The sequence below is a fragment of the Dromiciops gliroides genome, chromosome X (assembly GCF_019393635.1).
Source record: "Dromiciops gliroides isolate mDroGli1 chromosome X, mDroGli1.pri, whole genome shotgun sequence".
Lineage (NCBI taxonomy): Eukaryota > Metazoa > Chordata > Mammalia > Microbiotheria > Microbiotheriidae > Dromiciops > Dromiciops gliroides.
This window is the reverse complement of record NC_057867.1, coordinates 71060319-71075627: the sequence shown is the minus strand read 5'-3', so window position 1 is coordinate 71075627 and position 15309 is coordinate 71060319. Positions and strand designations below refer to the sequence as shown.

General features: G+C 37.1%; 1 protein-coding gene across 1 annotated transcript in view; it reads right to left on the bottom strand.

Annotated features, from left to right (window-relative positions):
- LOC122733284 (connector enhancer of kinase suppressor of ras 2-like) overlaps positions 1-15309 on the bottom strand; it is a 565211-nt gene that overhangs the window by 293511 nt on the left and 256391 nt on the right. The window contains exon 6 of the mRNA XM_043973567.1: positions 7837-7878. Coding sequence (XP_043829502.1) covers positions 7837-7878 — 42 coding nt within the window. The remainder of the gene's footprint in view (positions 1-7836; positions 7879-15309) is intronic.

The following is a 15309-nucleotide window of genomic DNA, read 5'->3' as shown; positions in this document are numbered from 1 at the left end:
GCATGACTCAATTGGTGTTCTCTTAAGCCATCAATCAGTTATGTGAGCTCTGCCATGATTAGCAGAAATGGCAGGTGATAATGATGTGAGATATTTCCCTTGTGTCACTTTGTGGTGGTTTACACAAGTTAAACTAACCCAATTATTTTCATAGAAATACTATAGAAATAGTTCAGGGAAATATATGTACTTCAGCAATCTATACAGTCTTAAAACTGAAAAATGGAAGGCATCTGTGAACATTTAATGATATGCCATTTATATATACAACCTATGTTTTGTTTTGTTTGCTATTACAGTTCTAATCAGATTTAGGAAAGATAAAGATAGAGCTTGTCATTTTCAACCCAGCTATATCTCTGATCTTAGCCACTCTAGACATACAAGCATATTGGAGTAAATGAGGGTTCTCAGTGAGCAAAATGCATTAATATTCTATGCTGAATCCACAGAGGCTTTATAATAAAAAACCTCGTGTTTTAAAATATATAGTAACAAAAGGACATCTCTTTCCTGACATTAAGCAGGTGAGTTAAATTGGATTGTTCATCTGACAAGTGCAATTTGGAAGCAGGGTATGGAGGGGGAGGTGGGGAGGGGAGAAGGGAGTAGGGATGAAGCTACATGAAGAGTCCCTGAAAATACACAACCTTGATAATTATTTTACTGAGATATTCTGTATATTTAATTATTCCATTCTGTGGAAGAGCTGAATAAATTTTTTCAGATAATGGATGCGCCTGGGCACAATTACATTTTCTTCTATGGTAATTCCAACTGTTTCAATTATCCTTGTCACTCAGGTGACACATTGACTGCCAGAACTATCATTGCCTATTAGGGCCCCCAAACTTGCCACACCATGGATACCTGAAGGCCCTTGGTGGTTTTCAAGGAATCTGATCAATATGTAGATTGTTAATTCAGGAGACAGGGTCTCTATCTTATTCTATCTTCCCCTGAGAATACAAGAAAAAATGACAATAACAGCTAAATAATTCCTTTACAATCTTCAAATATTATATCTACTATTTGATATTCTCAAGGCAATTCTGAGAGATCATTTGGCATCTTGAGTTTGCAAAGCATAAGGAATTGTGGGTGGAGTAAACTAAGGGAAGATGAAGAATATGATTTTAGGGGAAAAGGATTCTTTGCTTTATAAAAGGATTCAACTAAGGCTTCCTTAAACTGCAAGAACTCTAATAGGATGGAAGTGAGATTCAGCTTATTAAAACTTGGTTTACATACAACTTTTCAGGAAGATTTTTTGCCCAAAGAAAAATGCATCTGTCTATAGGGGACCATCATTAAAGCCTAGGAGTTTAATACTTTTGCAAGATGGTGAATCAGAAAGCATACTGACTCAGACCTAGATGCAAATCCTGTTTTGTGACAGTGGGCAAGTCATTTAACTTCCCTCAGCCTCAGCTTCTTCATTTGTAAAAAGAGGTGGTTAAAGTAGATGGCCTCTAAGCTCCCTTTCCACCCTTTCAATACTTGCAAAAGTCTATGCCCCAGGGCAGCTAGATGGCGCAGTGGATAAAGTACTGGCCCTGGATTCAGGAGGACCTGAGTTCAAATCCGGCCTCAGACACTTGACACTTATTAGCTGTGTGACCCTGGGCAAGTCACTTAACCCTCATTGCCCCACAAAAAAACCAAAAAACAACAAAAAAAGTCTATGCCCCCCTTAAATCTTTTCTTCTCCATGTTAACCATCATTAGGTCCTCCAAATCATCTGCATAAGGCATGAACTGGAGGCTCTTAACTATCCTGTCTGTCCTCTGGACACTCCTCAGCTTACCAATGTCCTTCCTAAAAGGTGGTGCCTACAGATGCATGCAATATTCCAAACACGGTCTGCTAGGGTGGTGTAGGTATAGCAGGACTACGTCTCTCCTAGTTCAGACTAATACTGTAACATTGGTTTTTGGGCTCCTATATGACATTAGTGACACATATAGAGCTTCAAGTCAAAAAATGCCCAGATATTTTTCAAACAAGTTGCTGTGCAGCCATGCCCCATTATCTTGTGCTTGTGAAGTTCATTTAGGAACCCATGGGTAAGACAATTTATTTCTATTAAATTTCACTCTTTTTGATTCAGCCCAATATTCTAGCCTGCCAAGATGTTCTGGATGCTGACTCGTCTTTGTTAGCTATGCCTCCTATCTCTTGGTCATCTGCAAATTTGATAATCATGTTCTTTTTTTTCATAATCCAAGTCATTGATAAAAATGTGAAACCAGAGAGTTCCAAACACAAATATTCAAGGAACCATACTACAGACCTTCTTCCAAGCTGCCATTGGTTTAGACTCTTTGGCTTCAGCTTTCAGCCAGTTCTGAATCCTTAAGTACCTCATTGTTCCTCATGTGTTGCAACCTTCTCACACCTATCATGCACTTCTTCATTTTCTGCTGTGTGATGGTTTCTAGACAATTAAACTTTCCTACCATTGCTCTGCCTTTGCACCAAGTTCTAATCATTTCCCAAACCTATTTCTTCTTTCTGTTCAAATGGTCTGAAACATTCCCTGATGAAACCATTTCTATCTCCGTTGCTCTTCTTCTGTCTGATACCTGGATTTTTTCATATCAGTATTTCTTCTTAATATACAACATTACTCTCCTTACTTTTACCTATCTTGACTCTTTGAATAAGGTATTCCCTTCCATAAACATACTCTAGTCATGGGTCACATCCTACCAATTCTTTAGTAATCTAATGGGGTAAATTTTTCCCCTTTTGCATTAGAATCTCTAGTTCCTGTGACCTGCTACCTATACTTTGTACATTTATGTATCAGTGTCCAAGGCCATGGATTTTACTGATGGTTCCTTTCTTGGATTTTGACTACTCTGAATTTCTGGGTGTATCAGCTCCTATTCTTTTTCCTACATGCAAGTTATTCTCTATGGTAGTAAACTTGCTAGTCATAGATAGACAGTTTTCTCCTTCAGCCTTTCCTTTTAGTTTAAAGTCCTGATCAGGTTTGTGAGATGCCACACAAATACTTCCACTAACTTTTGTTAGCTGCACTACATCCCTGACCAAGAAACCAGTCATTCAAACACTCTCAATCTCTCTCCCAGGTACCACTGTCTTAAAAAATTGTTCATTCCTCATATGTTCCTTTCTCATTTGAATCCATGGGCTTTGATGTTTAGAAGGGATGACCACGTCTCCTTAAGATTTTCAGTTCTTATTCAAGACTTTGTAATCATTGATCATAGCTCATAGATAGAGAGACTTAGCAATACTTTCTAAATGACTTCTACCAATATCATTTGTTATTTGTTTTTTTTCAATCACCGGAAATAGGTAGCAGTTATCAGATTTGACAAGTGTTGGAAGTTTCTCTGTCATGGCTTGAATATATGCCTGGGAAAGACAACAAACTATTTTTTATCATTATCTGGTGACCAATAGCTGCTTGAGTCCCCTTCAACATGTGATTACCAACCACTGCTACTTGTCATTTCTCCTAACCCTTATTAAGTTAGCAGACAGCATCTATGGATTCAAATCGTCATTCCTCTGAGTACAAGTGACTGCTTCCTCCTCCTAGGAAAGGGACTAATAATTGTTTATTAGCATCAAGTGTCCAGTGGACCTTTTTCCTTTCTCTCTATGACTCTGTTACTAACACAGGCCATGGTTTCCTTCCTCCTCTTTATATCCTTTTTTCAACTTTGTTTTCAAGTTTTTCTTCTGTTCTTTGCTCTTCTGTGCTGCTAGTACCTTGTTAGCACCTTCACAGCCACACTCCACTCACTTCCGTTTGCTTTTTAAACTCTTAGCCTGTTTCCAAAGTGTCTTATTATCTTTGTCTCTTTGACTTATTGATTCTCCTCTTTCTCCTCTTCTTTGAGTCCTTCTTCTGGTCCTCTTTCAAGGTGTCTTTCTCTTTTTTGTAGGACTTTTTGTTCTAGTGCTCCTTATCCCTGAACCATTCTTTTCTGCTCTAGTTCCCTTAAGCATTAGTCTTTCACTTTCTGCTCTCATCCTCCCCCACTTCCCCCTTAAAATGCTCCTCCAGTCCTCTCCAGTTCAACCTCTGACCTTCTTCCTAATTCCAAGGCCATCCAAATAATTATCACAATTTCTTCTTCATCTACAGTCCCACGTCTCCTGCTCCATCTCCTCTGAGAGCTGGTCATCCCTGATCTTCTCTTTCTGGCATCTCTAAAACCATGCCATTTGGTCCAGGTGGCCACCAATTCTGACCATATGCAAGGTTGCACCCTTTCACCCTGCACTTGCACAACAGGTTGTTTCAGAGCTTTGCTTCATGCTCCACTGGCAAAAGACCACTAAGTGCCCTATTCTCTATGTGACAGCCAGCTAATATCATAATCTGTGCTAATGGATTAGCATAATTTGGTTGCCTTGGGCATTCAAATTCCCCACCATTTCCAACTTCAACCACCTTCTCCAGGCTGAAATATGAAGAGAATGGTCTCTTCATAGAGTAGTTACTCAAAGAAACTTGGTTATGGTGACAAAGATGATACCCACATGGCCAGAGAAGAAATGGAACAGCATTTTTAAATCCTTTCTAAAAATGCACTAACAGTACATCCTTGCCCCCAAGAAGGAAATACTTGTTACCATGTTTATTCACACTTAACTTACATAGCAGCACAGCAACTTTTACAAGGTCATCCTGAATTGATGGCAAGGCTACCTGATTTTCAATCTTGTTATCTGCTTCTCAAATTTTGATTTTTCCCTCCAGAGAATATTAACTCAAGGATACTACAGTATATGTTGGGAGGGGATGAGGATAGCAAGGCAGTGAAGAGTCCAATTTTATTATTCTTGCCTTTGTTTATGTTTTCTTTGTCATTGTGGCCATATATTACAAATGTCAAGCTTCAGTATATTATCATGGCCAAATTGTGGTTATCAGCATGTAATGGGAACATAAACATACAGATTAATATTAGGAAATCTTGCTCATTTGACAGATGAATGTTGGAACAATTGTAACCACAACACTAGTTTCTATGAATATTCTAGAGACGTCAGCAATTACTACCACTAAATTATTTCTCCTTCTAGCAAATTTTCTCCTACAATGATATAAATGAATAATGCAGGGTTTTTTTGCACCTGAGAGCTACTCCTGGAACAGGGTCCTAAGGCTTAATGGTTACGATTGCAATATGATCCACTAACACAAACTCTACTGTGTTTCTCTGAGGAGAATCAAGTATTCATTTCAGTTAACAGATTTTTTTTCAAGACTTGAAAAGCCTGTTAACAGGATTACTCTAGACAGGAAGACCAGGAGAATGTCTGCTTTCTACTGCATATCCATCCATCAGAAGAGTGTCAAGATTATTTCTGATGCAGAGGAGAGAAGACACAGTCCCATCAGAAACCCCCGAGGAATGTGTACAGAGACATACATGTATCCCTCAGGATTTCAGGTGTTTTTATTAGTTTCTTAAGGCATATACAATCTTTAAGAGTCAATGTGAATTTCCCATCAATATTTTGCTCTTAGGACTAGTATGGAAACAGTAAGAGAAAAAGCAAGAGGGAAGAAACAGAAGAAAAGGTAGTTGGGAAGAAAGAAACAAGAAAAAGAGATAAGGAAGAAAGAGGAGTAAGACAAAGGATCTAACAGATTTATAAATGTTAATATATATATATATAGGCACAGTGCTGCCTTTCTGTATCTCTGTCTCTCTGTCTGTCTCTATATATGTATATGAATATATAAAGAGAGGCAGCATGGTGAGATGAGCAGAAGGCTGGCCTTGGAGTCAGGAAGAAAGGGTTCAAGTGTGACCTCTAACACATTTTGATCTATGACCAAAGGCAAGATTTTTAACCTCTCAGCATCTCAGCAATTCTCTAAAACCACACATTATGGAAGATCTGCTGAGCTCTATCAGTTCAGGGAATTTTCACACAAATCACAGAGAAGGACCAAAATTGGAAAATTTCTCTTCTTTTATTTTCAAGAGGGAGGAAGATCAATTGGAATTCCCCAGCTTTGCCTCATGTATATTAAATCTAATAGCTATGGCTTTTTACTCTACACAAATAAAAGGGATAAGGTCAAAGTAGTCAAGCACTTTTCATGACATCTAAAATAATTTAAGCAAATACATGATAAGAGGTAATATGATGTGGTGTATGAAAAGCAGGCCCTAGCTCTGGGTTTAAGTCTGCCTCTGACACATACCAGCTTTGTAACTATAAGCAGGTCATTTGATCTCTCAGGGCCCCAACTTGAAGACTATAAATTAAAGAATAGCTGCAGATCTACATTGGAAGAAATTTCCTCACCAAGAGTTTCCCCAAACTAATGAAATGACAGGAATCCCAAAACAAAGTGTGGCTACAAAACTTATTCTTGGATGAAAATCAGGTAGTCGGAAAATACTCATGATTCAATATATGGTACCATTTCCTTTTCAAAGAAGGCTTAAGTAGCACCCAGCTTATAAATAGATGAAAACCAAAGATGTTTGGTGGGCAGAGATGTCTCTGGGCCAAATAGTGAGGTAAGCAAATTTTTCCTCCCAGATCATTCCCTATCTTTCCTCTTCATCTCACTCCATACCTGTCATCTAGCATTTCCATGCTTCCTCCCCACTGTTTCTCTACCAAAAACTAGGAAAAGCTCTGATAAACTCATCTACATTGAAGTATAAAAAACTGATAGGGCTTAAGTGGTTATCTCTCACACAAATACTCACAGAGAAAGGTGCATTTTAGTATGGAATAAGCCCAAAGGCAAAAGTAAGAATCTCGAATTTTGGCACTTTGGAAATTGACAAGTCAGTAAAAATTTTTTGAGGGAGACAGGGGGAAAAAATCTACCTTCTGTATGTACCTAAAATCAGGTCATGGAGGGAGTCATCCACCCATAAGATGTGAGCCTTTTAGACTTCTGTCAATTGAATACACTTTTGAGGAAAAAAACCTATAAAATCATTCTAGACAAAGCCAGGACACTTCAACCAATCTATATATCATTTCTTAGTCCGGGCATTGAGTAGTACTAGAATGGTTTTTGATGGAAAAAGAAAATAGGCCACAAGACAAATAGATGGAATCATTTCCTGTGAATTGTTGAGACCCAATTGCTACCCAAGCTTTGAAATGATTATTCAGTTGATGAAGGCAGAAAATGCAGCCCTAAAGCTTTCCCAATGCTTGGCTCCGTTGAAATAGGTGTAAGGCTCAGATTTTCTTTTGATGTGACTAATGAGAGAAAAACAAAACAAAACAAACACTTTCTACAATGGTGCAGTTGTGAAAATGGGGTTCTCTGTGCCGATATCAAAGACCTCTGTACTCTAGTGTGTTTTAAGGCCTTGTTGAGTTAAGTGACTTAGTTTCTTTCAGAAAAGCAACTACAGCCCCTGCTAAAAGCGTCAAACACAGGACCCATTTCTCTGTGGCAGAGTACCCTATATCAGCAAGTATCATCATAGAACTTGACTTTTCCAATATCCTGTCATAAGAAATAGGTCTTACTCCTATTTTCCCTCTTCAACATGTTAGCCACCTTCCTCACTGGGTTATGGTTTATTTGCTCCACCCTCTCCCCATCCTCCCATTTGTTGTGTGGTCTGCTATGACCAGTGAGATTTGATTCCTTGGCCTTGTTTCATCTAATAGTCTTCACATTCCACAAAGGGAAAGACCACACTATCCCCTAGACATTTGCCACCTATGGGCCTTAAATTACTACACAATCCCAAAGGAAACATCAGCTTTTTGGCACAGTAGATTTTAAAAGCGAAGCATAAATGTGCCTACAGGTATGTACCCTAGAAACCAAAACATTAGGCTAAGTCACTTACCACATGCATAATCTCGACTTCTTCATCACCCTTTGAAGAGCCCTACACAGGGAGAAGGGAGGAGAGAAGCACAATTTTATTGCACCCTAATTGTCATTAGTCAAAAATTCAGAGGAAAAAGTAAACACTGAAGGAAAGGAAGAAGGTTTTAAGTGAGTAAAATATTTTCAAGTCATATGCATTCTTCTGAATCCAGTGAGCTAGAACCTGGTGGATTTATTTATTTATTAACAACAGTAAATAGTTATAATTCAAGCTATTTGGTTTACCATGCTTGCATAGGTCTGGTGATGTCACTCCCCTCCATCACTTCAATGAACTCCAAAGGCTCTGTTTTAACCACCACAACCAAAGTCTTCCACTTGGTATTTAACACTCTCTATAACCTGGTCCCTTTCTACCTTTCTAGTCTTCTAGCACTTACTTCCTCTTTATGCACTCTACTCTCTAGCTACACTAGCCTACTTATGAATGTTCCTTACATCAGAATGGGCATGTTTGTATAGAAATTTATTTTTGCCCAATACGAATCACAGTTTTACACAATTTGTGAAATTGAAGGCACTGGTTTCTAACAGAGTTGAAAGTAAACATACATAGTATGAACATAAACTTTCATTTTCTCAATGTGAAACATTATAAATTCTTCATATATGGACATACACATATTGAACATATATAAAATATGTGTATACATACATATATTTCATCTGTAGATCTTTATAAGCCAGCAATAATCCATGGCTTCTTATTAGAAAAGATTAACTGATTTTTAATTTTTTTTTGGTTAGGATAGCTATCCTGGCTCTAAAAATCTAAACTCATTAAGAATCTCTAAAGAGGGAAAAATCTGGCACTAGGATATATTAAATAACAATAACTTTGAAATGTGCTAATATAAGAATTAATATTCTTCTAGAATCTTTCATTAGGGGCATAATAACATGGAAGACAGAAGTAAATAATTTGGTTATTACCTGGTGGGACACAGTCGGGAATATAAATTCACTCCACAATACCTCAGCCAGGATATCATGTAAGATGTCTAAACAAACAAGTTAAGCTTCCAGATTTGAGTAAAAAATGCAAAAGTCAAGGCAAAAAACAGAACATGTATTTTATTTACAATTATTATTAATTTGCTCAATGGCATGCACTGAAACCCATCAGCAGAGTGACTGTCCCTAGAGCCCAGTATGGAGCATTAATAAGTATTCATTTAATGTTCTTTGTATATGAAAGAGTTAGCTAATTGGGACATTTAATTAAAGGACATTGTTACATATGCATTTTTTATAATTTCATAGTCCCAGTCTTTAAACTTGTTTTACTACAGGCAAATACAAACTAGCTAGGACAATGGGTGAAAACTTGGTTGGTTTAGAGAAAGAGAGGGCAGGCAGAAGAAAGTTCTAAAGACAAGGCTAACACTGAGCAAAGTGGATAAGGAAGTGAGGTCTGCTTTTGTGCCCCTACATTCCTCTCCCCTTCAGGGACAAATTCCCTTCAGGGACCAACTGCAAGTACCATACAATAGCCCCAAAACAAACTTGCTCTTAAAGGGAAAAGTCATCACCCGTGCCTTAGTGTAGATGTAGCTAAGTGTCTGTAACCCCTCATCAAGGGGAGCTCCACTTTGAGCCTAATCTCTAATCACTACTAATATAGAGAGTTGGGGCTCTGACATAGGCTTTTGTCAATCTGGTGAAGTCTATGGATCCCTTCTCAGAATGTTTTAAATGCATAACATACAATTTTGTCATTGGTTTGTTTCAGTCATGTCTGACTCTTTGTGACCCCATTTTGGGGTTTTCTTGGCAAAGATACTGGAGTGCTTTGCCATTTCCTTCTCCAGCCCCGTTTACAGATGGAGAAATTGAGGCAAACAGTTAAATGACTTGCCCAGGGTCACATAGATAGAAAACATCTGAGGATGTATTTGAACTCATGAAGATGAGTCTTCCTGACTCCAAGACCAGTACGCTATCCACTTGGCTATTTAGCTGCCCACCTACAGGTGGAGTTAGTAATAATTTACTGGATTTGAAGTCAGCAGACCTGGGTTCAAATCCCAGCTGCATTACTATTTGCTAGCTGTGTGGCTTGGGAAAAAGTGACTTAACATCTCTGGGTCTTGATTTCCTCAACTATAAGATGAAGTAGCCTCCAAATGAACCCTTCCCTAAATGGCCTCCAAAGTCCCTTCCAGTTCTATCTCACCAATCCTAGGAATAACCAAGGCTTTCTCTGTGAGGTGCATAGGTGGTAGGCCAATGTCCTTTCCTGCACCATTTCCCAATAATCCCAGCATGCACCATAGTTATTCTAGAGGACCATGCATTATTTGAGACACATCAGTGAGGAGGGCCACTTGTCAGCAGAGCTGACAAGAGAGAGGAGGTGGTAATATTGTTAAACAGTAAGTAGTAGTAGTAGTAGTAGTAGTAGTAGTAGTAGTAGTAGTAGTAGTAGTAAATCCTGTGTAGAAATCAATTCAGAGGCCCTGAATTTAAACACTTGCCAAATCTCACTAAATCTCTATGATAATATGTCATCATCACTAGTATTTCTATAGTGCCTACTATGTGCCAAGCCATGTGCTAAGTACATAACAGATATAACCTCAATTTTATGTCATCATAACAAATGTGGGAGTTAGGGCAAACTCCGAGGTACTCATTGAGAAAGAGAATCCAAGTGGAAGAGGATTCCTTTTGAATTAGATGTAGTTCACTTTATAGTATCAGATCCCAATGCACCCTTGCACTAAGCAAAGTAACTATACACTCCCTCATCAGTTACCTAAATAACCACTATACTAGTTTAGGCTTCATTCTTCATTTCATCCGCTTTCAGGTTGAATTTTTTAAAAGCCTCACAAATGTTAATGTCAGGTGCTATGTACATTTCTTAATCTCTTTGAGAGTTGAAATGTAAGCATCAGAAAACAATCAGGCAGAGGTAGATCACATTCAGATCCTCGAAGGCAAAGGATTGTTTTTGCTTTTCCTTTTTATCCCCAGCAATGATCAGTGGCAGGCACACAATGAGCCCTTAATAAACACCTGCTTTCCCAACCCCTCTTAATTCTAGTAATTACCTCTCCATTTTCTGTAATATATTATCTTGTACATAGCTTGTTTGTACATATTTAATTATTGTCTCCCCCATTAGACTCTGAGGTCCTTGAGGGCAGGGACTGTCTTTTGCCTCCTTTTGTATCCCTAGCAGTTAGCACAGTGCCTGGCACATAGCAGGTGCTTAATAAATGTTTACTGACTGACCTAGTAATTGACTGTGGGAAAAGAACTGGTTGTAACCATCCAGGTAGAGAATGGCTATAAAGCTGGGAAGCCAAGAATGGAAGGTGACAGCAAAGTGAAGTTAAGGGTTGAAGTGTAAGTCCCCTCAAACCTGACTGATGTTGTGCTAGTCTCTGCCCTATCTTTTGTCAAAAAATTTTCATATCCATTCCTGGTGAGGTAGATAGGGCAGGTGTTCTTATCTATCCCCATTTGAAACATGAGCAAAAAGACACAAGTTTAGTGACTTCTGCACAGTGGCCCTTGCAAGAAGACTACACATAACATCCAAGAAATAAGATTTCCAGGATTTCTCCAAAGTTTAGCTGAATTGCTGGTATTTCAAGGCATTTAATATGCCCCTTTAACACTGTACCACTCAGTGTGCATACACAATTCAATTGAACAAACATTTATGTAATGCCTACTATGTGCAAATCGCTATGGGGAATACATTATCAGCTTTTTTTAAGTGCTGGAAGAAACCAGTAGTAGATTTTTCTACTAGATTTTTCTAATCTAGCTCCTCCCCACCCACTCCTGCCCCATTCATTTTATATTTGAGGAGACCAAGGCCTAGAGGAGGGAGGTGACATCAGCCAGTTAGCTTCATCCAGCATTATCTGGACTCAAATCCAGGATTCTTCACCACTAAGCCAGTGCTTTTTCCACTTGACTTCTTCTCTTTTGATTTTCTCAACAGAAGCCATCATTTTCTTGTAGATTGTATGTGCTCCTTTAGATCTTGTCCAGAAATCACACTTATACTTCTGCAGTAGTAAATTATGAAAAAAATTTACCCCTTCCCTTCCCCAAGGTAATCATAACAATTTTTCTTTGGCCATATTTAGCTATTAAATTAAGAACCAGCACCAAACTTAATCTAGAAGATTACTTTCTCCACCAATTAACCTTACACATCACCATAATCACACATAAACTTTTCCCCTTAACTAGAACATATCTATATAATACATATAATATTACATATATGCATATATGTTATATATTATGTAAATATGATATTATGTGTAACTATATATAGTTATATTTTTGTAGCCAAGTAAACCTACTTATTATTTCATGAAAATATAGTTGTTCTCATCTTTGAGCTTTCAGATAGGTTCCCCATGTGCTACAAATCCACTCAAAATTCAACTCCAGGAGGAAAACTTAAGTGTTTCTTAGAAATGTTATCAATCACCCCTAAGCACTTTGATTTTGCATTTGATTATATATTTATATTGTAGGAATTGATTCGTATATTTAATATGTCTATCCTATCTACCCAATTAGAATGTAAGCCCAGGAAGTCTAGCACCACGCTTATTTCCCAATATATCTTCCTACAGTGACCAGAATAGTATATGTACTCAGTTGGTTTTCAAAAACTATTGATACCTATGTGGTCTCTTGAAAATAAGCCCTGACTACTTTATCAAACAAAGGACGGAGGCAATCACAAAAGACAAAAGTAATTTCAATTACATAAATCTGAAAAGCTTTTGCAAGAACAAAATCAATACAACTTGGATAAGAAAGGAAGATGTTGACTAGGAAAAAAATTACATCAAAGATAACTGATAAGGGTTTGATATCCAAAATATATAGAAAACTAATACAAATATATAATACAGAGTCATTCTTTAATGTATACATGGTCAAAACATATGAAAAGGAGAATTTAAAAGAAATACCACCAACTATTAACAATCATAAGAAAGAAGGTTCCAAATCACCAATAATAAGAGAAATACAAATCAAAATGCCTCACAAATTCTGCCTTACAGTCAGCAAATTGGCAAAGATGAAAACATATGGGAATAGTCAATGTTGGAGGGGTTGTAGAGAGAGAGGAGCACTAATTTATTTTTTTGTGGAGTTACCCAATCATTCTTGATAAGATTTTGAATTTGTGTTAAGTGACTGAAATATTTTTACCTTTTGACCCATAAGTTCTACTGCTAGGCAGTAACCCAAAGAGGTCAAAGACAGAAAGAAAGACATTATGGATACCAAAATACATATGACAGCACTTTTTTAGTAGCAAAGAATTGGAAACAAAGTAGATGTCCATCAACTGAGGAATGGCTAAACAAATTGCTTTATACAAATGTAACAGAACATTACTTCACTATAAGAAATGATGAATATGAACACAGAAAAGTATAGGAAAATATATGTAAACTGATACAAACTAAAGTAAGCAGAACCAGAAAAACTATATATATATATATATATAATGAATGATACAATGACTTCTTTGTAAAGAACAAAAGAAAAATAAAACATGCACATTATATAATTAGAATGACCATTCTTGGTCCAAAAAAATCAATAAGAAAATCTATTTCCCTCTCTTCTTTAGAGGAACATTACATATAGAGTTAATTTATTGGTTAGTTTTCCTGAACTGCTCTCTCATTCTTTGTTACAGGGGACACCCTGGGTAGAGGCATATATATGTACATATAGATATAGATATAGATAGATAGATAGATATGTGTGTGTATTATACACACATGTATATAAATGGAAAAGGAAGATTATGGAAAAGCAAACTTATGAATAAAGTTTTTGAAAGAAAGAAAATATGCCTTTACACTACCTGTAGTTGGGCTGTGGATAATTTTAAGTATCTGGACACCTAATGTTAATAGGAGGGAATGAGAAGGACATACCACCTTGTCACTTAGTCACTGGATTCTGCTTTATGAAGACAAGGTAAATTAAAGTGCTTTAATGATCTACACGGATGCATAAGGGAGATTTCAAATCAAATACTGCATATCAAAGGGGAAGACAAAACCACTGAAGTTTTAGATTATACCCATGTTTAAAGGTACTTTAAATCAATATAAAATTAATCATCCTTGTCATTATCTAGCATTTTCATTATGCAAAGGTCTCATTATCAGTAGTTTACTGCAGTCACCTGAAAGAAGCTTGATGGTTGTTGAAGTGTTACTGCAGGTTTTATGAGCTGAAAGGGCTACAGTGCTTTCTCTGAAGACCACGTAGACCTCCACAGACAGTAAGAAAAAAGTACAGTTTGGCACACGAAAGGATTCATAAATTACTGCTTAATTTCTACAAAGTAAAAATGGAATTTTTTGAGCAAATGAGTCTCTGGTATTAATTTTTAGCTAAAAGTCTGATTACCAGCTTGTTGTGCCAAGTTTTACAACATATATTTTTACTAAGCTCTAAGGAATAATTGTGGACCCATTTTTTACTCACTTGATGAAATTTATGTATAAAGCCATTTACATGCCATATTACGCAGAAATAAATCACAGAAGAACCATTTTCAAAAACAAATTTGAAAATAACTATTGTGTAATGATTGTATACTGACAACTCAGCAAAACACTATTTCCAATTGAGTGAAATTCAATACAAAGTAATCTGTCTTGGAGTTCATTCAAGAGAATTTAATTATTTACATAAGTTCCATTTGGTTGTTTCAAATAAGGTGGTTCTGTGGCATAGACCCTAACTGAAGGACATCACGATAGTGAGGCCCAAGGGTATTTATCAATTTCAACTAAAAGTTGGGTCGCTAACTTTGGCTTTCGCAAGTTGGTGTTTCTGCTGTATCTATCTTGTCATAAGAAAACATGAAATATTATACCAGGTCAGACCAAAAATCTTTTTGACCCAATATTCTTTCCATCAAAGTGGCAACAAGGGAAATTTTGTGAGTAAGTATGGTAGTTGTACACCACGATGCTGACTGACCACAAACACCAATGAAGCCCAGAGGTTTCCTTAAATTTGAACCCTGTGCTGGTTTTAAAACCAGAATAGTTGTGCACTCTGTCAGTTTATCACTCCAAAGTAAGATGATATCAGGTCAGCTAGATGGAGCAGTGGGTAAAGCCTGGATTCAGGAGGACCTGAGTTCAAATCTGGCCTCAGACACTTGACACTAACTAGCTGTGTGAACCCGGGCAAGTCACTTAACCCTCATTGCCCCACAAAAAAAGAGTTATCATTCAAAGTACGGTGATATCAACTGGAGAGCTTTTTGAAAATGATAAGTGACATATAAGGAAAAGGAAGGATAGAGCTGAATTCTATCAGATGATGTTAATTAGCTAATTCTTATAATCCAAAGATAAATATATTTTTACTCTGATTAAGGACAGTTGTTTTGATTTATATTATT